The sequence below is a fragment of the Venturia canescens genome, chromosome 8, assembly GCF_019457755.1.
Source record: "Venturia canescens isolate UGA chromosome 8, ASM1945775v1, whole genome shotgun sequence".
Classification (NCBI taxonomy): Eukaryota; Metazoa; Arthropoda; class Insecta; order Hymenoptera; family Ichneumonidae; genus Venturia; species Venturia canescens.
Window position 1 is genome coordinate 12,998,649 of NC_057428.1, and position 26,474 is coordinate 13,025,122.

At 40.5% G+C, this 26,474-nt stretch overlaps 2 protein-coding genes across 4 annotated transcripts in view; one reads left to right on the forward strand and one right to left on the reverse strand.

The window, feature by feature from the left end:
* LOC122414942 (semaphorin-1A-like) overlaps positions 1-26,474 on the reverse strand; it is a 223,032-nt gene that overhangs the window by 24,228 nt on the left and 172,330 nt on the right. The window lies entirely within an intron of this gene.
* On the forward strand, positions 19,539-22,900 carry LOC122414943 (UDP-glucosyltransferase 2-like). Of its 2 annotated transcripts, XM_043426641.1 has the most exons (7): positions 19,539-20,063; positions 20,181-20,603; positions 20,822-21,053; positions 21,146-21,181; positions 21,311-21,371; positions 21,460-21,696; positions 22,470-22,900. In XM_043426641.1, the coding sequence occupies exons 1-7, from the start codon at positions 19,641-19,643 to the stop codon at positions 22,528-22,530; spliced, it is 1,473 nt and encodes a 490-aa protein (XP_043282576.1). In that variant the 5' UTR covers positions 19,539-19,640; the 3' UTR covers positions 22,531-22,900. The 2 variants fall into 2 exon arrangements, with proteins under 2 accessions (XP_043282576.1, XP_043282575.1); XM_043426640.1 differs by having other exon boundaries at positions 21,146-21,371.

Below are 26,474 nucleotides of genomic sequence, written 5' to 3' on the forward strand. Positions count from 1 at the left end.
ATGTCGATATTTATCGGGGATAATTAACTTGCCGTTTATTCCGGATTCAATGTTGCTAAATTGTTATTTCATTTCAAATAGTCACTCGATATATTATTCGTGAAGAATGAATTTGGAAGCGTACCTATCGATATTTTTCCACCATTTTTTGTGTCGCACGCTCAACATTTCTCTTTCACTCTCGTTTTATTTTAATCGGTAGCGTATTTCGATCGCGCGACTCTAACCGTAAGAGGAAACCGACCGAATGGTGCACCATAATTTATACAATTCTCTGACAATTCGGAATATCTCATCGGGCAAAAGATCAAATGTCCATAATGCTTTTCGGGCTTGCATCAACTTTCATATATACCTCAGTAATGAACACGTTTACTCACAATGAGGTTCGAGGCTGCGAAACATTCAATGCCCGTGGACACTTTGCGCACTGTAAAGTGCGCACCGGAGTTACAAAAGGCGAATTTAACATTAAATATTATCTGACCGCGATAAAATGACATATTAATTCCGGACGAGCACACATCGTGATTGGAAATGGAAAATCGAAAAACGTTTTGTGCACACGTGTATACGGAACTGTCGCGTTTGACCTGACCCGCCGCGCGCGCGACCTCGGATTTTTGTTTTGCCATTTACGGATTCGCCTCTCGTGATATCGTATCGCGAGGACATTCCATTATTTTTATGTACGATTGGAAGTTTGGACAATCCAACCGGAATGTCGAATATAAAACATCGCGGTGAGCTCCCCTTTTCGAGCATTCCCGTGTGTGTGTGTGTGTACGTGACAAAATACAGCCCAGCGACGAGTTTTGCAACCGAGCATAGCTTTGAGAACGTGTCGTTCGGAATGTGTGCACATATATACGAAAATATGATCGTCAATCGAGAGAATTATTATTGCAAAATGGCTGCGTACTGAGATAAACAAATCGTTGTAACAACTGGATGTCTTTATAGTTGATGTTTTTGTTGCTTGATCAAACTAACATCCGGCGCTTGCGATAAACAAGGAATATCCGAATTTATCCGAATCAGCAAATTTTTGTTTTTGAATTAACTAAACGAGTGAACCAAATCTTTTGTTCGAAGCGTTCGAAACATTTGTTTATTTATACTCAATTTAGATAAACTTTTATGACATATTTATTTGAATATCAAGTACTGAAGTATATCTAAACGGTTTTGTTGAAATAATTTGTGAATCGAATCATACTCATCGATTCAACTTAACCCAAAATTTGTTGAAATATATTATTATATTAGCCCACGTGATTTGTGAAAAATAACAAATAATTTTGATAGTCGGATTTTTTCTTCGGGTAGCCTAAATCTTATCGATGACGAACCAAATCAATTGTCTACCTCGAAAGAAAATTCAGTATATTTGATGTACAAAGTTATAAACGGATTTGCTTATTTTTTAACAAACCAACTAAATTTCTGCCTGATCAAATGGTTCATGTTCTTTATTTCAACTGTTATATGCGAGCTCTAAAGAAACACCAGGGACGAATTTAAAATAATTATTGTACTGTAACTGGGTTAAAAACATCAATAAAATTAACGAAACGTTGCGCGGAGCAACGGAAGCTGCAGCAATAATTCGAGGGAGCCCGTAATTATGTGAAATCTTTTTCGTTCCCTGTATAATTAGCGATAAATAAAAAATTTTCCAACTGCTTCTCACCGTAGTTTTCGTGTGCATCGGGTGCTATTTTTCACGTGAATTCAGCGCGTCAAATGTACTTAATAATTCTTGGCATATACGAACAAAAGGTCCTGACGTTTCGCTCCCCAAAAAAAGAATCTGTTTAAATGCCTTCATTCGCAGCAGGAGCCGTAAACTTGACGGTAAAAAAATTCAATCGCATATTTCACGCTTATTTAACCTGGCAGAATTTTTTCCTCCTTTATTTTCAACCTTTAAATTGCAGCTACGAAAGGGAGTGAGAAGAAAAAAAAGCTTTAAAACAGAAAAAAGCTTAACTGTTTTTCCGCGAGCTGAGATTACTCGGACACAAAGCCCCCGAGCTATACGATAATCTGTTAGTAGATTATAGATGCATATGCGTGTATGCAAAGTTCATATAGAAGCATGTCGTTAGTCGTGCAAAATCCGGCCAACACCAGGGAGATGGATAGAGCCACGCCCCAGCTCTCCAACCTAATTATCGTTACGCTCGACGAGCATTGGTATAACTATCCGGTCAACCTGCTGGACAAGCGTTCTCCGCATTCATATGCATATAGATAGAGATATATATATATTTACAGGGACAAATATACATGTATTCTAAGTTGTCTAGAACGTCAGCTGTATCAGGGCACTCGTGTTATAACGTTACACTCGACAGTGCTTCCTCGACGCATTGCGATTCGTGGAGCATTATGGGTTATGTATGGATTTTGATATCAATGGGGATTGTACGGAATATATGAAATGATTGGTAGATAACGCGGAGGTAGAAAAAGCATTGGGAAAGAATAAAAATGAATAGCTGAAAGGAAATAAGATTATGGCAACATGAAGTCGGCTATGATCGAGTGCGCCGGAGGTTCAACGTAATTAATCCAAATTTAATGCCATTTTGGGTAAATAGTTGTAAAGTGGAAAGGATATTTCAAAGGTTTTATGCGTATAATCAAGAATAAATATGAATAATACGAAGGTATAGGGAGAATTTGCGCAGTGGCACTTTGTACGTCGCGAGATCTCGTAAAATAAAATGATCCCGGTCATTTCTCGTGAATAATTAACGAGCTAATCGTAAGGGGAATGACAAAATGAGAGTCCAAAGTAGATTGGCAGATGGGGCATAAAATTGATTTGCATTTTACGATCGGCGTGCACTCAAGTACGTGGACACGGTTGCGTTACAAGGGCAAAGGTCAAGTTGGTCAAGTTGAAACGAGGAGGATGAGTTCCGGAAGTTTGAGCGCATGTTCCGCAGGGTTTACGAGGGAAGCCTCAGGAGTGCGATACCGTGGACGAAGCGACTGCAGTTCACCTTGCAAGTACATTTGTTCAGTACCTCGTGTATGTGTGTATTGAGGACGGTTAACAGTTGCGAGTATAGTATTACGGCAGAGCGCGCGGGAGGGGCTGCACATCCAGCGAGCGAGAGAGTTAACGCGAAACCAGAGATTCCCTTCCCGACGGAGCATCCGACGTAAGATTTATCGCTATCCGACCTTCCACTTGGCACCAAAACAGTCCAAGTACAAAAGTAAGGAGCCCCCACCGGAGACGAAAACCCTTCTGGATGTTTCTCGCTCTACACACCTGCACATTTGGCCACAACTACTGTTCCCGAGAGTTGCTCAATCGCTGGACCAAAGCGGAGACCCTTCGGATCGCACTTGTTTCAGCTTGCCCATAAATTTGCCAATATAAACAAAATGTTAAGATAAATGAAATGGAACATAAAGTAAACGTGTTGCTACCACGAGATAAAGGACTTTTAAAAAAGTCTTTCATTGGAAAAAATCCACTGAAAATACCCGTTTCGAAAAAGTACGAGCGAGCGAAAAATCGTGACGGAGGCTATCGCCTTTTTATTTGCATCCGAGCCAGCAGGACACGCTCGATTTCTTAACTTCGTTTTCAACAAAAGATTTTCTGTGAATCGCGACTGTAAAAACAAAGTACTGTCGTAGCGGAAATAACGAGCGAGTGAGACGAAAAAAATGATTAACCACGAGCGTCCGTGCACTTGACCACCACATTGTGAAGTTTGCCCCGCACAATTAGCGGTGAATCGGTATAAATTGCATTGCTGTAAGCAAATGCGTACCACAACAGTGATTGGATCCGATAAACAGATATTTCTGTATGCATGCATACGGCAAGTCCCCGCAGATGTGTGTCGAACATGCCCGTAGTAGAGTCTCGTCAGAATGGCAAAGCGCAAAAGGCCCGCCGTGCAACGTGGACAGCATTAATCGACGACCACCGTGTCCGTTTCAGTTCGTTTCGGTCCGTTAAAGATCGCGTATTCGCTTCCGGCGCGGAACCAACAGAGAGCGAAAGAGAAAGAGCGAGAGCAGCAGAGAGAGAGTCTGCGGCCTCGTGCATTCCCAGCCGCGTGTTAACCCGGCCCTGTAGTTCACGTCAGTTCACTATGCCATGGTCACTAAATCGTAGCCCTTACTTGGCCGTCATTGCAAGACTCGATCGTCCACGTACGCATATCCATACCGAAACGGCAAAACGACATCGTCAGTCTTGACTGGCAGCACCAAATTGCTGCATAATTATTCGCCCCGGACAAAGCGAACGGAGATCTGAGACCGTGCGGATCGAGTCTTGCGCGGGCGTACGAATTCAAAGAGAACGAATCATTTGAGGCGTTGGAGCGCGCACATGAAAAAATTTAATGACCGAAAGGGGATTAAAAAATCGATTTGACGAAGCGTCGATTTGATATATAATTTGATTCTCCGATTAATCAGAATTAAGCTGCGTGAATACGCGAAAAAGAGTTGCCGCGATGCTCCTACGAACGATCGTTTGCTTGCAAAGAACCAGACGATTCAATATTCCATGCCGAGCAGGCGTCTAAATTTTGAAATATTATTCGTAATTATCATCTCGAGAAGTGTTTCGAACGCGTTCAAATAATGCTGGTTTATGATTCGCCCGAAGGAATTCATCTCCCGGTGAGTCGACGACCAGCATTGTCCACCGATGCGAAAGGAAGCTCAAAGTCTGAAGGCGAGTGGGCGAAGTTTGTTGATGAAATTTCTGCAACGTCTGCGAGCGATCTTTAGAAAGTTTTTGACAACTTCCTTCGTGTCTCGAATATTGTTAATACCCGAGAGCGCGAGGATTGCGAAATATTCACAAAGCACGTCGACAGCAATGTGAAAAACGTGATACTTTTGTTGATTAATCGCATTATATTAGCCCGCGCTGATGGTTCCGATTTCTCGACCTCCCTTTCCAAGTGTCACATGAGAATTGATGATTTTTTCAAAACCTTGTGGTCAATTGTTCGAGAAAACTTTGACTTTATTTCCAAGATTCCAATCCCTCTTTTCGTTACATTCCTTCATTTGGCACGTTATTTCCTAGCTCGCCTACCGTCGCAAGTTGGTTGAAAAAGTAAGAGAAAGGGAAAAGAAAAAAAACACACACATACTATGAAAAGTAATTTCCTCCGAGGAGGATCGGAGAGTCCCAGGGTCCGGGGTGATGATCTTCATCGGGCTGTCAAACTTTTACAATTTTTTATTCCACCGATTTGTTCATTTTATTCTTTCCCCATACAGATATAGGTGTTACCTTCAGTTCTTTTTTCTCAACTCTTTCTCCACCAGGTCACCGGCTCATTCTCTCGTTCGTGTCCCGACGGTGTTCACCCTTCGACGGAGCATGAATTCACCGGGGAAATTACTTCCGTCGTTGCAAGCCTCCAAGGTCCCACGAGCCAACGTGCTGTATGTGAGCTTTGCTTGTGTGCTCGCACCCTGCTCGTGTATCTGTCTGTGTGTTACAAGTTCGAATCTATTCGGAGATTGTCGGTGTTGACGCTTCTGTCCGGTGGTACGGTTCATTGGATGCCTCGTATATTTATTAGCCGTCTCTTCGTGATTGATAGCATTCTTTGGGAAAGTGTGCGTCGTTGATCGAGTAGAATAAAAGTGTCAGCGAGGCAAGCTTTATTATTTCATCGAATTTCCTGCCCAATTATTGTCTCAATTTTCCTTCTTATATGTATATTTCACTGGGAGTGAGTGAAACAACGTCGAAAAGAGGTTTGCAGCGGTGTCGTCTACACACAGCTATAGTCGCGGGGTTTATCGAGGCATGATATCCCCAGAACGTATCTCCGTTTTGTTTCCTATCTTCTTCCTTTTTCCTCGCAGCATCCTTTTTTTCCTCAACCTACCCCGCATCGAGTTTGTTCACGATCCCATCACAGAGCAGATTCCCCCTTCGTTTTTTCCTCGCAATTCTTATATAGACCGCGCGAAACTGAGATTGTCGGTTCTATATAACCGTACATTACTTCACTCGGAGCGGCTAGACGGGATTCTGGAGTATTGGACGCTCATGCCGCCTTTCTGGCTCGGCTTCTCGTACTGCTCTTATCTCAGATACAACGGTACTGTACACACGCAAACTTTTATATCCTCGGTTTTGGTCCCATCAATTGTAAAAAAAGAAGAAGAAACCCTTTGACCAGCAACCGTCCCCGAGCAACGTCCATGAAACGTTTTGTGCCAAATCGACAAATCCATGCTTCTGATACGCCTGGATTTGGCACATGATTTATTTTGGCGTTGCTAGCTATGCTTTTATAAGAGCAACCGACTCTTTTATCTTCATATTTTTTCCTAACCGGTCTTATTCGATATCGCGATTGTCACACAGTTATAACCTTCCGAGACGGGAGATGATGGGGTTGCTCGGCTGTTTCCCAAGCTCTTCAAGGTTCAACCACGAAATGATTTTCTTAAGAAACGATTGTCTTACTAGTAATAAAGATGTGTTACGCTAAAGATCTAACGAAATTGGTAAAATGAGCACTCGTAACCTCACCTTCGCTCATTTCGGCGCATTTTTTAGCCAGGGGCGAATAAAATTCCGGGTTCAGTCAGTGGTGGATCCTCGTTTAATTAATGGCTTGTAATTTCATTCGACAAAAGATAAGTTGAAAAAATCTTTTTACAATTTCCAATAAATAACTGTGACACAATTTAAAGACATAAATTAAGAAGTAAAAATCGGTTCAATTTGGTCACCCGTAAAATACGGTCCTTCGGGCATGATCTATCTTAAGGAGGGAGGATCGCGACGATAGAATGTTGCCATGCTAAATCATGTTAAAAATATGAAGAATTTCAAAATGATAAGAATTTAATAAAATTTGGTAAATGTATTCTTCAAAAATACATAAGACAATATAAATTTTTTAAGATTTTTCTACCACATAGTTCTCGAGTAATTGAACACTAAAGTTCACGTGTACAAGCACAGAGTTTTACATACATACATGCAGTTATACATCTCGTGCATTATAAGAACTTCGTTTTAACGCTTAATTATTCGATAACCATGTGGTAAAAAAATTTGATAAAAATTGTATTTGTATACTTGATGCCGAAGAATGTTTTACCACCAAATTTGATCGAATTCTGATTATTTTGATTTCGTGATCCCACCCTCCTTAAATACTTCGATCGTTCAATATTTTCACATCGAAAAACGTTACGCAGAGATACGCTTCTTGTCTTTTCGCGTGGCTAAGGGTCAAGGCAACGACGAATATGAAAAATGACTGGGACGAATTCGAAAGTGTACTTCGATGAGGACTTTCGTGCATGGACGTGAGCAAGTTGAAATCGACAGCGCATAGAGAGAAACGCATAATCACTCTTATCGGCAAAGTTTTTTAAGAGCAAAAAAAGAGGAACGGTGAAGAAAAAAAGATGAAAGCGAAAAAGGGGGTGAGTAGGAGGATGGCATGGAGAGTTGTCCGGTTTGTCACAGTTTGGCTGCACAGTTCAGGCGTTTTGAGACTGACGTTATCAAGAAAGCTCGAGTGGGTGAGCCCGAGTTTATACACCTCGTCGTCGGACTTTTCCAATCGAGGTTCAAACCCCGTGCCCCTGCTTCCTGCTACCACCCTCGCTCCACAACCGTAATCGTTATCGGTTCGCGACGAGACGTTGGTCGCGATTACTCCGGTGACAGAGAGAATCCAGACCGAAGACATGGGACAGAACAGCGTAGTTTCATTCTTGATTATCGACGGGACTTGTCGATTTATCGCGAGTCACTTCTGTATACAAGCATGAAGCACACATATATACGAGTCTCAAGTGAAGCATTAAGCTCTCTGGTGTGTATATCGATGTTGTACGAAGGCTATTTGCATCAAAACTTCCCCTTCGTTTTCCGCTTTCCAATCCTCGATCTCCGCAATGTTAACCGACGATTGAATAACGTGAGGTTGCCCAGTCGTCCCATATCTGCATCGTGAAAACCTCACTTTTTTACACACCATTTTATTCATTGAATCATACATCGGAGATTTCGATAAGTGAATCTAGTGTCTGGGAAAAATTCCTTCGACTTGTCTCACCGTGATAATCAATATTTCGTCTTCCATATCACATTCATTAAATTTTCCTTCCAAACATAGATAATGAATAAGGAAACCCTGATGAACATTCGTTCGCATGCCAGCAGCCTCTGCCCCATAAATAATATTCCAAAACCAAGAGTTCATCGAGTCTCCGTTATCAATTTATAATCGAGGGTATAAAAATATGTTCTGTCAAATGAAGAATGGCACACATTGGTATTCGGAGCGGCGTGGTTGAGAACCGGAGCGAAAATTCTTCACGTCCATAGAGATTTAATGGTAGGAGCAGTATAGCGAAGAGAATCGTCAATCAAAATTTATCGCAGAACAGCCTCGCGGTATAGAATATATCTGTATACGTGGAAGCGAATACATATGTTTGAGTATTGAAATTCCAACAAAATCAGTAACTCACGTGGTACAGGCAGCCACGCACGATATAACGCGATCTGAAACCAAGTTGGCTTATGCGCGGTACCACGATGTGCCATACGAGAGTTTCAAGCAACCACGAGCGATCCTCCGACGCGATGAATTCGTACGTATATCCATGTCGCGTGTATCTGCGCACACGTGCATACGCGAGGGTTTGATGCGACGAGCGCGAGCCTCGAGACTCTGGCGGGATAGTGTTCACCAAGCATTGAGACACATTCCATTCCGTTCCATTAGCGATCGTTAAGGAACGCGAGAAACGCCCGTACACTGCCTCCTCGTACATGGGAGCACTTTCGATTGGCCCGGCGAAGGAAAAATAAAGCACGTAGAAATGCGATGCATGGAGTTACGTCCACGTTCCAAAACGTTGTTGTTGTTGCACCTGGCGCGAGAAGTCAACCGCATGGTATGGCGACTCAACACCCTGTTACGTCTTTATGCATTTCGTTTGATGCCAGGGCATATCCGCGTGTGCGCATACGTGAGCTATTTCTTATCGAAAAACAATGAAATTCTTCAGAATAGAATTTCTGAAACGGAAACGTCGTGGTTATTGGTCGAGAACCGTTCTATTTGTTTGCCAATGATTACGAGGCTCTGCAGTTACCATTTTTAAATTAGTCGCTTCATTCCTGACGGCGTTCCACGTCGTATTCTCCTCCGTTCATTATCCGGCGCGATCTCGCATTTAGGGGAGCGCCAACTGGAACAGTCCGAGATTTTCTTCCCATTTTCAGCCCTCCGCGAGAACATATCGAATGGATTTCCCGAGTGTGAAACGACTCCGCACGTTTCAATGAAGCAGGCAACAGGAAAGCAGGTCGTTGAACGCACTCCGGATTCATAATTGGGAGCGACGCCCTCAAAGTCTCTGAATGAATATTTTTCAAGCGACGGACACACTCCTCTGATCAAACCTGTCACACGAAACGTTCGATACGTTTAGAGCCACTTTGTGTATCAGCACAGATCTCAACTGATCCTGAGGCACGTTGCGGCGTGCACGCCAGTGTGTGCGGATATTTGTACGTTTACCGCACCCAGAGATATGTGCCGAGATCAACGCGCAGTGTATACAGAGGTGCTTACGTACAAGTGGTCGTGAGTCTTGGATATCACGTACGGTTTGGGTTGCCTGGCGAACTTCCAAACTACCACCCTTCAGTGACATTCGAACTACCCTTTTCTCCCCACGTACGTACTGACGTATGTATGTGCCGGCGCTCGTATGTACCGATGAACATAAATATCTGTACATAAAATAAAAAGGTATAGACATAGAGATGTGAGCGAGCCTATCTTCGGTATTCGCCGTCTCCGACAGCTTGACTCGGACCGTGATATTGCATCGTGCGCCCGCGTTTGCTCTCGTACAACGAGAATAAGCCGGGGGAGCTGATACGAGTGGAAAAAGGAAAAAGAAGTTGACTGAAAATCAAAACGGGAAAAAAAGCCGTCCTCTTGGCTTACTTACGAGTAGGACACGTAGCTCTGGGCTCGAGTCGTCCACAAAACGATGAAATACGGATATATGTTATTGAGGAAGAAGTGGAATATCGATCGAACCTTATCGGAGAAGGAAATGCGGTTAGGAAATTTGGATTAAACCAGTCGTCGCAACGGTGTGATTAATTTTGACGGATTTAGGTCGAGTTTATTTTATCTCGAGTATATATTTTCGTCATCGAGGTCCACACGCCCGGCACTGGATTCGGGGATCTGTGTCGCGGGCACGAGAAAATCGATGTAACTTCGGGATTCACCACAGCAACGATTCTTATTTTATTGTACCTTTGTTGCCAGGGCTCTCTGGCGTGGAATGGATTTCCTGCAACGCATCGCATTCTCGCGGAGCTCAGAACTAATTTAGTGGAAAGTGTATAGACGAATAGCAGATAAAATTTTATCGTATGGCGCGCTCGCGCGAAGGATTCGATATATCAGAAAGTTCCATTTTCAAATTTCATTGCTTGTAAAAAATGCTCTTTTTCTTTTTCGTTATTCACGATTGCCCGAACGGAAATGTGAAGATTCGGAATGGATAATGGAGTGGACGTTTTCGTTCATATTCGCTGTTGAATATTCATCATCACTGAAGTCTGCCTCCCCGATTTCTGCTGCGTTTCGGCTCCCTCCGTTTTTCTCTTTCTCTCTGCGTCCGCGTCTCTCTCTCTCTCTCTCTCTCTCTCTCCCTTACCGGCTATTTATCTCATTAATTCATATTCAATGAATCACACGTGCAGCTACGATTGCTAATCTATAAGCGATTCGAAGCATCGATCGCTTTTGAGAGACGCTCAATCGAGGCGTGATCTTGACAGTGAGAGAACCGATAATCGATTCCCCCTCCCGGATATGGATTTATGTATACCGCTGCTAATTTAATCGTGTTAATTTGCCTGTCCGAGTAATACTACCGTCCGTGTATGTGTTACTTCATCATGCGGAATAATACTTTGAAACCTTGTTAACCAACCGTATCGGTCAATAATCCAAAACTTGTCGACGTACTTAACTGAGAGTTCTCGATAGCATAAAACAGAGCTTGAATGTGGCTGCGTATTTAACGTTGTTCAATAGCAAAACCCAATTTCTTACGGAAATTTTGAAAAAAATATGTCGCGTAGAAAAATCTAAGGAAGGAAAAATCTAAGTTCTATGGTTTCTTCATCTGAGCAGATGGCAATCGTCAAACAAAAAATGTGTATCGAAATAACCCGAGAACGATTCTTATACGAGTTTGATTTTAAAAAAATACGATGTTAGAGTATCTTTTGAAGAAAAAATTAAAAAACACGATGTACTGTCTAATTTTTTAAATAAAAATGATTGTAATAAAAATCGTATGAGAATTTGAGTGAGAGAATTTTAAGGTTTGCGACGTAACAACACTGTCGCGTGAGACGAGCCATGATTATAATTATTAACGATTATTTGAAATATTTTTGGAACATGTTTCACAACGAATAGTGTTCACACAGGAAGGGGGCTGCACCCTATATTTTATACGGCACTTAGCTGTCGCACTACCTTACACGGAGAAAACGGATTCGTTTTGTTCCAGGAGGAATATATTATTTTTCAAGGATTTAAAAATATTTAGCCACCGATTACAAACAGCATAGTAATTTTGGAATATTCCAATTTTTCGTTCCTTGAATTCTCAATATGAGCACAACATTTCGTTTTGTTTTCGAGTGTCATTTATCATGTCAGATTAGCGCTTGCTGATAAGTGGAAATATATTGTAAATCACAAATTTTCCCAGACAGCATAGCAAATTCTATGATACGAATACGTGTTACTTAACGATTAACTTAAGTATGCACGAGCATACACGTATTAACAATGTAAATATTTGAAGTGATTGAAAACATTATTTACTATGCTTATAGAGAAAAACGCTCTTGAGTCTTTTGAATAAAAGGTATGGGTTTCTACAATGGTGGATAGAACAATTATTATTACTGCTCTTCGAATAAATGCTGCATCTAAATAAATAAATACTTCCTCTTGAATAAATGCTTAATTCCTCTAGAATTTTCGGCCTCGTTTTCTCCGCGCAACTTAATGAAAAGTGGTATTAACTTGACATTTTAAAATTCATAAGGACGACACAAAAAGTGGAAAATCACGATTGCAGATTGGAAGGTGGAGATACGTTTGATCTTTTCATTCGATCGGAACTCTACGCCGGCATGTCACTAAAAATCGATATCACATTCTACGTTCATTGCAGCGTGAACGGAATATGGCTGGGGAAAAAATTGGACTAACCGCCGGTCTGTGTAGGTATAAATTCCAAATACATTTCTCCTCGCCATTCGGATTTCCGATCCAAAGAAAACACATTTTTGTTGTCCGTCGATTATACCATTATTAAGTCCCGCATCCGAGTTGGATTCGCGCGCCACACACACGCATACGCGAGAGACAAATGCCGGGGATTGTTGATCTCGCGTTCGGTACGAGTACAGTACATGGGGGTCGGGAACGAGATCGTCGTTAGCCGAGTCCACGATCCGAAATAACGATCAAACGGTGTGCAAAACGGCAATCCGGTACACATATTTGCCTGTGTCTATATATTTAATACAAACATACACTCGCGCATGATCGCGTATGCCATTTAACAATCGTTATACGTATGGGCTTACATTCAAATGTATAAACATACGAGCGTATTGTCCCATCCAAGTGTAGGTACACGTGGGAACATGAACGGCCGGTGGCGAGAGATCTCGCCGAGTTTAGACGAGACGAAGAGGGATTGAAGCGAGAAACGGTCTCGGTTACATTTGTATATTCCACATACACCGAGCTCCCTTCCATTTCTAACCGAATAGCAATCGATCCCGAGGGAGAACGCCGAATGTTTGCCATCAACGGGCTAAGGGGCAAATGCACCAGTGTCCAGTTCGACGCAGATTGAAAGTGCGAGATAGTAGTTTTGCGACGTCCCAGTGTACAACACGTTTCTCTCGCAGAAGAGATTATACCTTCCCCGTGCGGCTCACCATTTCGTGGGTTTACATCTGTGTATTACGCACACCAAGAGAGAGAGAGAGAGAGAAAGATAGAGAAAGCGGTTATCGTGTGATCTCTGTAGCAATCAGCTCTGATCGGTCGGAACATTCGCCACTTACACTCGATCTACCCTGACCACGTATTTACCTCTGCCATACTCTTCCTAATGAGATTAGGGACACTCGCACGTGGGGGAACGATCGCTCGGCGGTAATCGGGAATAACGATTTCTGGGCATCGAGGTTTTCATCGTAGTCAAATTGCTGATGATCACGATTAATCGTTTTCAGTATATTCCTTGCTAATTATTTGTACGCAGCATGCTCAGTTAGTTTGGGTTCGAAGACTTCATGAGAAGTAGTTCAAGTTCGCTCGATTAGTGAATTCACTCTCGTTATTTTTTCTCAGAATAATACTTAATGATAAATGGCTCGAGTTGTTTCTGGGCTCGGAAGCAATTTGCTGTAAAAAATGAACCTACGCTTGATGGAAAGCGTGAAGGTGGAAAAAAAATCCATTAGAAGCGTTCGAATTCGTAGGAAGCGTAAGAAGCGAAGATCTTTTCGAACTACTAACGTCGAATCATTGCACCTCCAATTTAGTGTAAACGAGAATATCTGTAGAAAGCACAAATATCGCTTCGGCGAGAGATAAGTAAAAAAAAAGGAAATTAATTAACGACTTTGAAATCAGTCGAAAAATTATATGATTAATCAGTAATTGCTCGTTTGGTATTTTTCAATTTCATGAAGGAATATTGATCGTCGAATGATCCGTAATAACACACTCGCGTATACGCGTGAAACGTTGAGAGTTACTATTTTTCGTAACGATCGCTCGACCTCGACTTTCTAATGACTGTGAAATCTAATCTATCACGTCAAATCTGCGCCTACTGCGGAGGCACAATTATCATTCGGTTATTAAAATTTTTCTAATGGCTCGTCATGTTTTGAAAAGCGTGTTTATTCCCCCTCAGTACCGCGTGCCACAGCCATCAAAATCTTTTTGTGAAGCTTGTCAGAGATCTTTCGGGGCGATCGATTATCGATTCGTGATGCTCGAAATCACCTCGAGATTCTTTTTTTTCAACCTCGCATAAACAATGCGTGTTGACGACTCATCGTCATGTGTTTGACCACTCGCGATTATACGCGCTGTGAATCGATGAGTGTTTACCGAATTAGTGTATCGGTGAAATCTAAGTGATTTAGAAATCCGGTGATTCATTCGTGATACTTTTGGAATTTGAGTCGTCAGAGTTGAATAATCTGCTGATTTTTTCCAGAAAAATGATTCTTGGCGTAGAATCATGCTGACGCTCGCCAGTTTTGACAAATTATTTTTTTTCCAGTTTTACTCGACAATTTTTTACAAAGTTTGAGAGAACAAACTCCCAAGCGTGTTAATAACTGAAAACATTACAAAATTCATGGTTAAAGGCACACATTTTTAGCGACATTTTAATAAAAGAAATTTCGTTAAGGAGTCATTCCACGTGCAGTTGAACTTGTGATACAATTAAGGAAGATCATGCGTTACTTGTGATTCAAAAAAACAACTGAACTTTTTTGCTCTTTTGATGATCAAGTAAACGATTAAAATTATCACAATTATTAAAATTATGTGCAATTTATTTGTTGAGATTTATCAATTTTTAATATAATTGCAGCGGTTTAAATACTTTCGCAGTAAAATCGTTGAGCAAAATGTGACAACAGCCATTTTAAACCAAATAAGTAGTATCTAAAAACATTCTATTTTCTTATTCTCGTTTTTGGATCTCTGAAGTTGGGAGGATCTTATTTCATTAAATTCAAATGGTCGCACAGGAAGTGTGCCTGCCATAAGGGCTTGTGTATAACCCTTAAAAAAATGTGATTTTCGTTAATTGTTTTCTCGACAACTAGAGCACAGTTTATATTTCTAGAATATTTCTAAATTTCAACTTTCAAAGTTGGAATTTTCGATTTCCGTGATCTTCCTTATAATCTGTTTATTAAACAATGAAAAATTTGGAGTATCAAACAATAATGAGCGAAGTTGTAACATTAAGGAATGCTTAATTTCAGCCCGAGGTTTCATTTTGTCCAGGTCGTTCTAAATGCTCGTTCCCATTTATTATGTATATACATGTAAATCATTCGGTGAAAGCCCTCTGGGCGTCGGGCTTGATAGGCCCACAGGGATTATTCCCGTATCCACAGCGACGATATATCACACCTGTTCATTCCCTATCCAAATTCACAGCGCACGTAGGATTTTTCCGGTAACTCTGTTACTACGATTACATTTTGCATATGTTTGCATATTTAAACGAAATAAGTAAAACAATTTTTGCATCGTTTATTCAACATTTGGATTTGCATTGAAATTGTGGCCGAAGAAAATGTGTGTTAAACTTGTTCGAAGACTCGACTACACTGGCGTTTTTATGTCAAGTTTTAAAAATTAGTTAAACATTTTGAAATTTTTTTTCCTTCTTAACGCGGTGATTTTTCATTTGTGTCAGCATAAATGAAACTTCTTTTACGAAAATCTGTTGTTACGTGATGTGAGTTATTCGAAGGAAGGTTAAAATTATTCCTGAATACGTTATCACGAAGCTTCTCAGTTATTTTTTCCTGCAACGTTCATTTTCCCTTTAAGTTGGTTTAACACGATACATTTAGTCATTATTCAAGCGATCTCGGTAGCGGAGGCAGCTCTGCTCGATATTTTTTTTGCTCTCTCTCTCTCTCTCTCTCTCTCTCACCTTTCCTGCTCTCCGAGTGATAAGAGAAAAGACGAGAACACGCTTTTCCGTTCAAGAAAATATTAGAGAGGAAGTATTCAGGATCGCAGTGACTGAGTAAGATGACTGGAGCGGTGGAGTAAAAAAGAGGCGCGAGTACACCGTGCCGAGGTGTATGTCGAGGAAAAAATGGTGGAAATGGACAACGCCGGAAATGGTTAAAAGAAAGTGGTCCGGAAATAGGGAAGCGCCGAGAAAGAGAAAAACTATTGTCCAATAACGGGACTTATCTGGTCACCAGTTTTTCTACGTTCAAGGCAAATGCAAAAGAGGTGAAAAGCGTTCAAGGCGAAATGAAAACCTCTCGAATCGAATCGATAGTTAAGTAACTCGAAAATAAACTCTCGCACTTCACCGATATAACAATTCAATCTCAGTTTGAAGCCTGCTTTGTTTGTGTATTTTATTCTCTGTTTTAGTCATTTCTATGAAAAGGTCCTTCCCACAGTCAATTTTTCAAAAATCGATGCCTTAAGAATGAGAAAAAAAACAAGATTGCAAAACTATTTTCAAATAAAGAATGAAAAATCGTATTGAAATCGGTAAAAATCGAAGCAAATAGTACTTTTGTAGGAATATTTTTTAAGTCCTTCACCAGACATTGTTCGACAACGTTAATTAAAAATGTAATTTCGATTTCATTGAGTTTGAAGAGAAGTCAAGTTTCACGACGAAGCTCCGAAATAGTCCCAATTTCCCTCGCGTTCCCTCGGGTGCACGTGTCTTATTCCTCCTGTTCGTATTTTTTCGTATGCCAATCAAACTCGTTTTGTCAATCACGTTCTCTCGCGCTCTTTCGATTGTTCCTTGGTTTCCCGATTGAGCGGAAATTCGTTTGTGACTGTGAGTGCGCGATTTGGAACTATTGGATCCCGATCAATTAACTCAATCGGTGGTGAAACTCGGTTATCGCTTTGCAAGAGAGGTTTACGCGGATAGATATAAATATATACATTGGACAAGAGCATTCGTTTGATGATAAACTAGACGTTGTGACAATCGAGACAAAATTAAATTCCAATATTATCTCGTGCGCAATTGTACATGAAATGAATCGACTTGACTGTCTCAGATTGTTGAAAACAGAGAATGCAATCCTGGAGGCTTGAAGTCTCAGGTGGAATACTTCTAACGACGGATGAGAATCTGTTGAAGTTTCAAAATCACTTAAATCACGTGAAAGCACTAATTTTCAGTGAAAGAGTTATTAAAAACAGAGTTTTTTTTAAAAGATCGAATTGGATTTTTCTAATAAAAAGCTAAAAAAGGCAACGAATAAAAGTAGAAGGGATACGAGAGTCAACGTCCTGCACAGAGATGACCTGTACTGGGCATCGCTTGTGTACACTGCTCAGTACCAGTACAATCGAAAATGGTAGGAACTTGAGTGGGAGGAACATATATTTTTTATAGCCTTTTTGGAAGCACGACAAACGAACGGATCGGCCTTTTCGCATTTCGGTTTAGCAGCATTAATTCAAAGGGAGCTTTGTAGGCCTCAACTATCCTGGCAAGTAAAAACGACGAGGGAGAACGTTTTGCCGACACACTCGACGTTAAAACGCTTTTCTCTCGCGAGCTTCTACAGATTTCGCGAGAGGCACCAGAAAGCACACTCGTTAAAGAGCACTACTCTACGTCGAAGCTCGCACCGGTGTAAGCTTCGTCGTCGAGAGAATTCTTACTCTTTTCTCTTTCTCTATTTCTCACCCTCCCCCCCCCCCCCCTTTGTCGCTCTTTCTCTCTCTTTCTGTCTTTGTGCTTTCTGTACACTCGAGTCTGAGCCATTACTTTCTTCCTCTCCGTCCCCTTATCCTCCTGACTACCTTTACTGCTTGCTCTCCTAGCCACCTACAACTGTCGTATACTACTAACAGCAATAGTTCGTGAGTTGCCAACGAGTTTCAAGAAGAAATGAGAGGCGTGAAGACGAAATTCAAGTAGAGCTTCCTCTCGCCTTTCTTTATATACATCTTTTATCGTTCTCCAGCCTCTTTTATGTATCCGTTTTCGTCTCCAGTTTCCTTCACCATTCTCGTTGCTCTTCTTCACTCATTATATAACCCAGTCCAATTCTTTTCTACTCTCGGTAGTAATTCAAAACCTTTTATTTCAATGTTTCCTCGCGAAATAATGATCGCAATGCAGCAGAAATGATCGTGTTATTGTAACGACAAGAACCATGATGAAAATAATAATCATAGTTATTAGGTTCATTAGTATTACGAAAACATGTTGCGGAGCAATGAGAGCAACAGCTGCAGAAGTAACTATTAACTTCCAGGGATGGGTGCATTTCGTGCAATGAAGATCGAAAATTATTTCAATAATTTTCCCCATTTTCAGGATATACAAGCAACACGATGGCGTTAGTTTATAACATGAAATCGTACTTTGTTATATGATTTGAATGAAATGAATAGAAAATGATGAATTAGGAAGATGGAAATGTATTATTGATTCCTCTGATAAATTTCCATCCATAACTTCATCGGGGTACGTGAATGGAAATTTCAGATTTCCTTTCTACCGCTCTATGAACGTTGCACGATTCGAACAACTGAGATTTTATTACCAGCGTTATTATCGGCGCATACGCTTGTGAGAAAATTCAAATGAAAGGATTAAAGAGGGCATATTTTCGTTATGCAATGTATTATTACGAGCCATTTGCATTGTTTAATACTCAAAACGGTAGAAAAGTGATTCGTGGGAAAAAAGTATATGCAGTTTTCATACAGAATGCTGGACTACGCTTGCACGACTTTTCAATTTTTTTCACTAGCTCCATTTGTTCGAAATGATTATTGAAATAAAGAGTTATTATCCATTCTATATAATTGCTTCCTCACATCATTTCATTCGTCGGGTTTCCTCTGTTCGCTTCGAATTTTCCCTCCTCAACGTCAATACGTATTGATATTTCGTGAGCAAGGCGAAAATTAAATTGAAAAACAGACCTGCATATATTATTATGGAAATCATGTAACCTCTTCTTCATAAACTACACAAGTTCTCAATTCTTTGCATTGCCAAAGACCCATGACAAACTCTTGTCGTCTGATCACAATTTCCACAAAAACTGCTCACAGTGAAATAGTATTGTGAAAAATCAGATGAAAAATAAAAGAAAAACTGAAGAAAAAATCAAGGACAAACAAAGATCCTTTTTGGAGAGGGATTTTTACGTTGAAATCGCGACCTTTTACTTTAGACGAAATTTTGCGCATGGAATCTATGAATTTTTCTCTTAGAATGCCCGACCAAAATAGTGGTCGGATATTCCAACCACTTCCTCAGGAGGTTGACGCGATCCTGCACTCTTTCACGTGTAACGGTATCAGTAAATCTGTTTTTAAATATTTACAGGCCACGCTGTTATAATATTTAAGAGACTCGTCAGCGATGTGGAGTTTTCGTTTGTAAAGTATGCTTGATACTTCGTATTGAGTGAAAAAGGGGGTGGGGGAGGAGGTTTGCATTAAAAACTGTACTGATATGCGACATTAGAACTGATACGAAATAATATATGCTGCATTTAAACAAAGTCATGTCCATATCTTGAGATTACCTGGTGCCCAACGATGTCAATATAAATGTCAACTGTCGAGTGCAACTCGGGGAGTGCGTGCTTGCCGATAGGTAGAAAAAAATAATGGCTTTAGGAGTGCATTACTCGGTGCGCTTCGCTTGAGAACATTTCGTGCAACTAAGTTGTGCTGTTTTTTCGAAACCGTGTTAAATAAAATTCCAGTGATTGTGAATCGCAAGTGTGATCGATAATGAGGTCGATCAATTTGATCCTAATCTGTTCGGTCTTCGTATCGACGGTTGGATTCAAAGGCTGTTATGGTCATAGAGTACTCGGCATCTTTCCTCTACAATGCAGGAGTCACTTCTCGATGTTCGAGGCATTGATGAAGGGTTTAGCGAGTAGAGGACATCAGGTCGACGTCATAAGTTTGTTTCCTCAAAAAAATCCTCATCCCAACTATACCGATATAATAAAACTTCCTTCACCCGACTTACAACTATTTAATACCCTAACATACGAGATGATGAAAAAATCTGTAGAAGAGATGGAAGTGCAGTTGATAGGCTTGGTCGCTGGTAACGGTGCATGTGCTGAACTGAGCAATCCTGAGATGCAACGACTTATAAAAAATCCTCCGAAAGATCGACCGTACGATTTGCTTATAACAGAGGTACGATGGTATCAAAGATAACGCGTTGCTCCCTCGCCGAAATGGGACTCAGATCTGCCGGATAGTGTTTGCAAGTATGCTGCTAATAGAGGAAAAGTTTTTATTCCATTCTTTCAGTTATTCGCTACCAATTGTTACATGGCTCTCGGGTATCATCTGAAAGTACCTACGATCGCAACCATTTCTACCAGTCTTTATCCTTGGCATGACCGAATAGTGGGGAATCCAGCTAATTTGGCTATCCGACCAAATAACTTTTATGCTCCCCCGTTACCGATGGATTTTTCGACCAGGTTGTACAACACCGTGTACTCGTATTTCATTGATGCCTACTTCAAATATCTCACGGTGAGTCCCCAGGACGCAATGGTGAAGAAGTACATCGATGAAAAAATACCATCGACCAGAGACATCGAGAGAAACGTCGCCCTCGTTCTGACCAATACCCATTACTCTTTCAACGGGCCAGTGCCGATGACGTCGGCTGTCATCGAAGTTGGTGGAATCCATATTCGGGACGACGACTCCAAAATTCCTGAGGTATTTCGACTCCAAAAGTTTTTCCAGTGCGAAACGCCGAATGCAACTTCGCCATGGAGCATTTTCACTTTGGTATTTGAAAAATGAAATTTTTCTTGGCAACGTGGATCGTGAGACTTTGATTATTTTATGGACCAATTAAAAATCGTGTAATCGTAGTGTGCACAGCTAGAGTTGAATGATTGGGCATGTATTATCCAGCAAATTATTGTTGTCAGGACCTTGAAGAATGGATGGACCGAAGCACGGACGGTTTTGTTTATTTTTCGTTTGGATCGATGTTGCGAATCGACTCGTTGCCGGAGCACATAATCCGAGTATTTTATAGATCATTTGAAAAAATATCGCCGATAAGGGTATTGATGAAAGTTACATACGAAGAGCAACTGCCACCTGGTTTACCGAAAAACATTCGCACCTTCAAGTGGTTGCCGCAGTTGAAGGTTTTTCGTGAGTATCTTTTTTCATCTACGTGCTGTGATAAAAAATGAACAATTCTAGGGCTCTTTACTGATTTCGTATATTTTTCAAATAATATGAAGGTCATAAACACATGAAAGCTTTCATCACACATGGAGGTATGTTGGGTATTCAGGAAGCGATACATTTCGCTATTCCTATGATCGCCATGCCAATATTTGCGGAGCAATTTTCAAACGCTAATCGCGTAGCGTTTATAAAAATCGGCATAAAATTATCCGTTGAAGTTTTAACGGAGGAAACATTGGACGAGGCTCTTCATGAGATTTTCTACAATCCAATATACAAGTGAGTTCGCAGGGATTGTCGTGGGACAACATTTTAGCCAAATAACGATTCCTGAAACAATTTTAAAAATCGAGCGATTCGTCATCAGGAAGAAAATACTCCAAGTCTCTGCCCAGTTTCACGACCGTCCCATGGCTCCAATGGATACGGCCGTATGGTGGATCGAATATGTGTTGAGACGGGGAGATCAATCTCTTCGATCGGTTGCCATGGATCTCCACTGGTGGCAGATTGAACTGCTCGATGTCTACACGGCCATTCTCGTAGTCATAATGATTTCGGTGTTTAGTATCATTAGTTTCATACGATTGATAGTCAAGAAATTGTGAGTAAATGTTTGGACATTTACGATAAAAAAAAATAGTTGATTCTGTCAACATCGAACATCTCCATATAGTTGTTTATGTCGACGTGCTGTTCAGATGAATAATCCTCGTTGTTACTCCAAAATTGCCAGTTTCATTACAATTATTTCTCATTTCATTAGATCATCGTGGCACAAGGTAGTTATGAAAGTTAAATATCACGTCTGGAAACGTGTATGGTTATCAAGAGAAATGATTTCCTTGAATAATCAGATGCAGAAACGATGTGGAGAAGAAAGGAAAAAAATAAGATGGAATAAAACTCTGGAAAAGCTTCAGAGCTATTTTCCTGATTTTTGGTGATAGTTGTACCATCAATGAATGCGATTGTAAAATTAAATGTTTCAAGCTTTAAAAAATGTTGAAAAAGAGCGCAGATTGCTTTTTTTCACATTTTTTCTTGTCTTTTCCCAAAGGCATTTGTATTGTCGTAATTGATAAAATATTGAAAAATGTCTATGGTGGCTTCCTAATATTCGGTTTGTGAAGCTCAAATTTTCTCATGCCCCAAATTCGTTCTTCTTTTTGGTATGAAAGACCCGTGATTTTTTTCCAAAGCCCCTCCAGTGAGCGTTTCCCGATTGGACGATAAATGAATGTTTGTCGAGAGACCAAGAACTAAATCGAGTTGTGCTGCATTTATAAACAGATAAAAGTTATTCTATTTATTCGTATAAAAATGTATTTATGTACGAATGACCCTTGTGTACGTTACTCGTTTCTCTGTCCCCTGATTCATCGATCACTTGGGTTCGCTCAACGGTTTAGCAGCAGGGAAAACCTCGCTACAATAGATAGACAAAGCCATTACAATCCCCATTAGCAGGTGAAATTTTGTCAACGACCATCCAACGTCACTGTGTGAACCGACGAGGACAATTACGTGGGTTATCCCAGGTTGAATGGTCAATAAAATGGTTCAGATTTTGAGTCATTTTTTGATCCGGTTCTCTGATAGAGATTCGTTATGACTAATAGCACTGAAAAACTCTTGAACTTTCACATGGTATATAATAAAAACGGGTGAAAATAGAGTAAAAAAGCAGGGCATCGGTCGCGTGGGCGGACGATTTTCAAAAACGAGGTGCTTAGTCGAATCGTTTTTTTATCCAAAATTTGATGCTTGACTATTTTTGCTTTTTTTTTTTTTCATCTGTTTTGACAGCACGAACGATGGAAGAGCGCGAGTTCGTTAAATCTACTAATTATAAAATTATAAAAACATGAAAAAAATTTAAATAAAAATCATTTATGAATTGCTTGCTCAAAATCGAGAAACCCACTGGCGGAAATTCTTGCTGCTTTTGAGCTACATCCATAGATCGCCGAGCTGCGAATCAAATTTCCTATTCAACTATGTCTTCTCGCTCCGTCTGTTTGATAATTCGCGAAACACCGAAGTACAGAACTATTGTGCACGACCACAATGAGGTATCAGGAAGAGAAGATGAATACGTCCCTGTATCAAATTGGGCGATATGCATCACGTGGATTTTGTTTGGTTTCCCGAAACGCTCCGCTTCGAGGATGTCAATACGAATCTGTAGAGTTGTCCCAATTATTACCTCATAATTATTACCATGTTTCGGGAAAGTCTTTCAATAAATTTCTATAGAATCCTCTGATTCAGGCCAGAACATCGAGCAGCCGTTCGAACCGATATGGAAACTGGAAACGAAGCACTGAAATCGCACGAATATTGTTGAAAAATGCTCCAAACGTCCCTGCGAGGCTTCATTCCCGTAACTGATAAATTCTGTCGGTCTTTGAGCATTAAAAGCTCTCAGTATATTACAGAAACTGAAGTCTGCTGCGAGTAATTACGAATGACAAAAAACCCTACGGCTGCTTCCAACGGAACGGCACGTTCAATAATTTAATTATCGAAATATTAATCCGTAAAGTGTGAATCGACCGGTCGATTGGATAAGTTACGTGAAGAAAGTTTGAATATTGTATAAACGCGATGGGTCGTGGAATGTTAATTTTTTAATAGTTTAATTACCTTAAAGCACTTACAGCTTCATCTATAATATTCTCAATCAGAATTCTTGCGATGCGGTGAGTGTTTATTAACCGAACGAACTAACGAAGTAAAACGTGAATGAGTAGGAAGTTAAAATATGGAATGTAAGTAACTCAGTTCTGTCTTACGTTTTACGGAAGAGAAAGAACTCGGGACATGGGCGCGGTATTGCGATCGACATAGTACAAGTAAAGTTTCGTAGTATTCGCCCGGCAAAGTTGAGAGTGACAAAGAGAGGGTGGAGTCTTTTGAAGAAAAGTGTGAGGTTAGAGTTTAGCGGAATGAGGTAGAAGGTTACGTACGCCACGACGAAAATTAACTTATGCCAAGAGGCATGGAGTAGCAGCAGCAGAAATCTCGATTCACGGAGATCTCCCTCGCGAAAGGTTCAATGTTCCCTGCTCCTCTCTCGGCGAGTGTCTGTGTCGTGTTTTATTTGTATTTCTTCTTCTTTTTCTTTCTCCCTCGACTCCCGCTAACTTTTGTCCTCTGCTGCATTTGTGGCAAGCGGTACAAGTTTCTTAGACGCTCCCTGCAGAGAGCGCTCTTCGTTGCTTCTGCTGCTGTACACAAACCCGCTTCGCTAGGATTAACCGCGGCGAAGCTACTGAGATCACTTCGATATACCGCGCCAACATTATCCCTCGTACCGCCCCAACAGCAAATCTCTATCTCCCTCGACAAACCAACAGTTCCTTCAATTCTAAACTCTTTGGTCGAGATCGTTGCCTCGTCTCAGGGGACAACCACCAATCAAAGCAAGTCAATCTCGGAACCGGATCGTCCTGGGAACCGTAGCTATACGGCATGGAATTATTGAGGAACCGTTTACACCACATTTTCCTTAAACCTCTTCCTCTATTACAGATTATTTGTAAAACCAAATCTTCTTGAATCGTGGTTGACGCATCAAGTTGGTATTTCGTCACCGCTTTTGCGCCATCTTGTACGAAGTTCACGAATCTCTTTTATAAGGCCAAAACCGTGAATTAGTTTTCCGCATTATCATTGCTCGTTATTATTGTGTGTTTCTCGCAGTTTGCGACTCGTGACAGAGTTCAAGTCGAATTATGTTTTGTTATTTATTTTCTTCAGTTTTTTCTAGCAGTTTTAAGGTGGTTCCTCCACGAGACAGTTAAATTAGGAAATTATTTAAATTTGGCATACGTATTGTTTAAGATATGAACAACAGCTCTATAAAATTTTAACAAGTTTCACCATCCCGAACCCGAGATATATGAAATTGAAGTTGACTCAATTAACACGTAACATATGGACCATGCATAAGCAAACGGCACATTATTGATTCTACCGCTAGTACTAAAATTAGGAAGTTTATAAAAAACGAGGAGGAGCTAGAGCAGGATATCACAGATATTGTGAAAAAAAATCAAGGTGATTGACCATCTAGTTTGACAGATATAGCCTCGAGAAGTACGAAGGTTTAGGCTGCATACGATATATTTTGCAAGCGAACAAGCGAATGTCGTCTGTATAGACAACCTTTTCTGTGTGTTGAAGCGTAACCTGGATAGTTCCGTCAAAAAATTTACTCACGATGTCGGATTAAAAATACTTTTAGAATAAATTTTACGAAAGCAAATGATATTTGTACTATATCTGCTGGCACCGAGTACGTATATAGGCTCTTTACAAAGTTATTTATTACGATCCGAACGAATTATTAAGCCTTTTAATATGCAGACAGTACATAACTTTTGGTTGGGGCTGTCGCAGAGGATCAACCTTAATAATTTGAGGCCTATTTTGTTATAAAAAAAAAGAAAACATCAAGCGAGTTTTTTAATCGCTTAGTGAATAATAATTATCCAGCTGCTGGTCGCGCTACCGCGCCAACGTCTCATATTACTCGCTAGTATGGAAGAAAATAATTTCGTTTTCCAGAAATTAAAAAAATTTTTTTTTGAGCATTATTCTAAAGTACATTAATTGTTTGACAAGTAGAAAAAAATGTAGATTATTCACCCACTTTTTAAGGTAGTTCCCTAAACCTTGAAGGTTTGATGTAGGAAATGAAGCTAGTTTCAAGAAATAGCTGTGTTTTCAAAGTTGTTTCTCGAAAGTAATCTCGCTTCAGGGTTTTTTATATTCGCTCAGGTGATCAATTTATCCGTCGTCGTTTCATTGTTAAATTTCTTTCGGGGCTATATAATCGCTCGGTTTTAAGAGTTTCGAATGAAAGAGTACGGTGGGAGCTTTAAATTGAATTTGCAGAAGTGGGAAGGCCCTTTGCAGTATATTTACAAAACCCACTGTGCTGTTTGCTCAGTACTCACTGATACTGTTATGCCATTATGAGATCCTTGAGGAGCAGCCTCGAGGATTCGTGTATTGATTACATGCCGGAAATTAAGTTCCCGTGGCGGATAGCTAGATTAGAGACGAACTCGTGGAGAACTGGCTTCTCACTTTGAGATATCTTGTTTTAGGATACGCCGAGATTAAACATGTATATATGTATGTGGGTGTGTATATACGAGTGGCACAGTATTACGCTTCGGAGCAATGTGCTATTGCATCCGAAGCTAAACACGGCTTAGTATGGTCCATGTTATTCGGCTTCTGATTGTTACCCGCAACAACGAGATATATTCGAATGATGCAAAGATTGATATTCCCGTAATAGTATATATTTATCAAACGTGTTGAACGACAAAAAAATCTGTGGATATTTTCAATTGAGCACTAGTT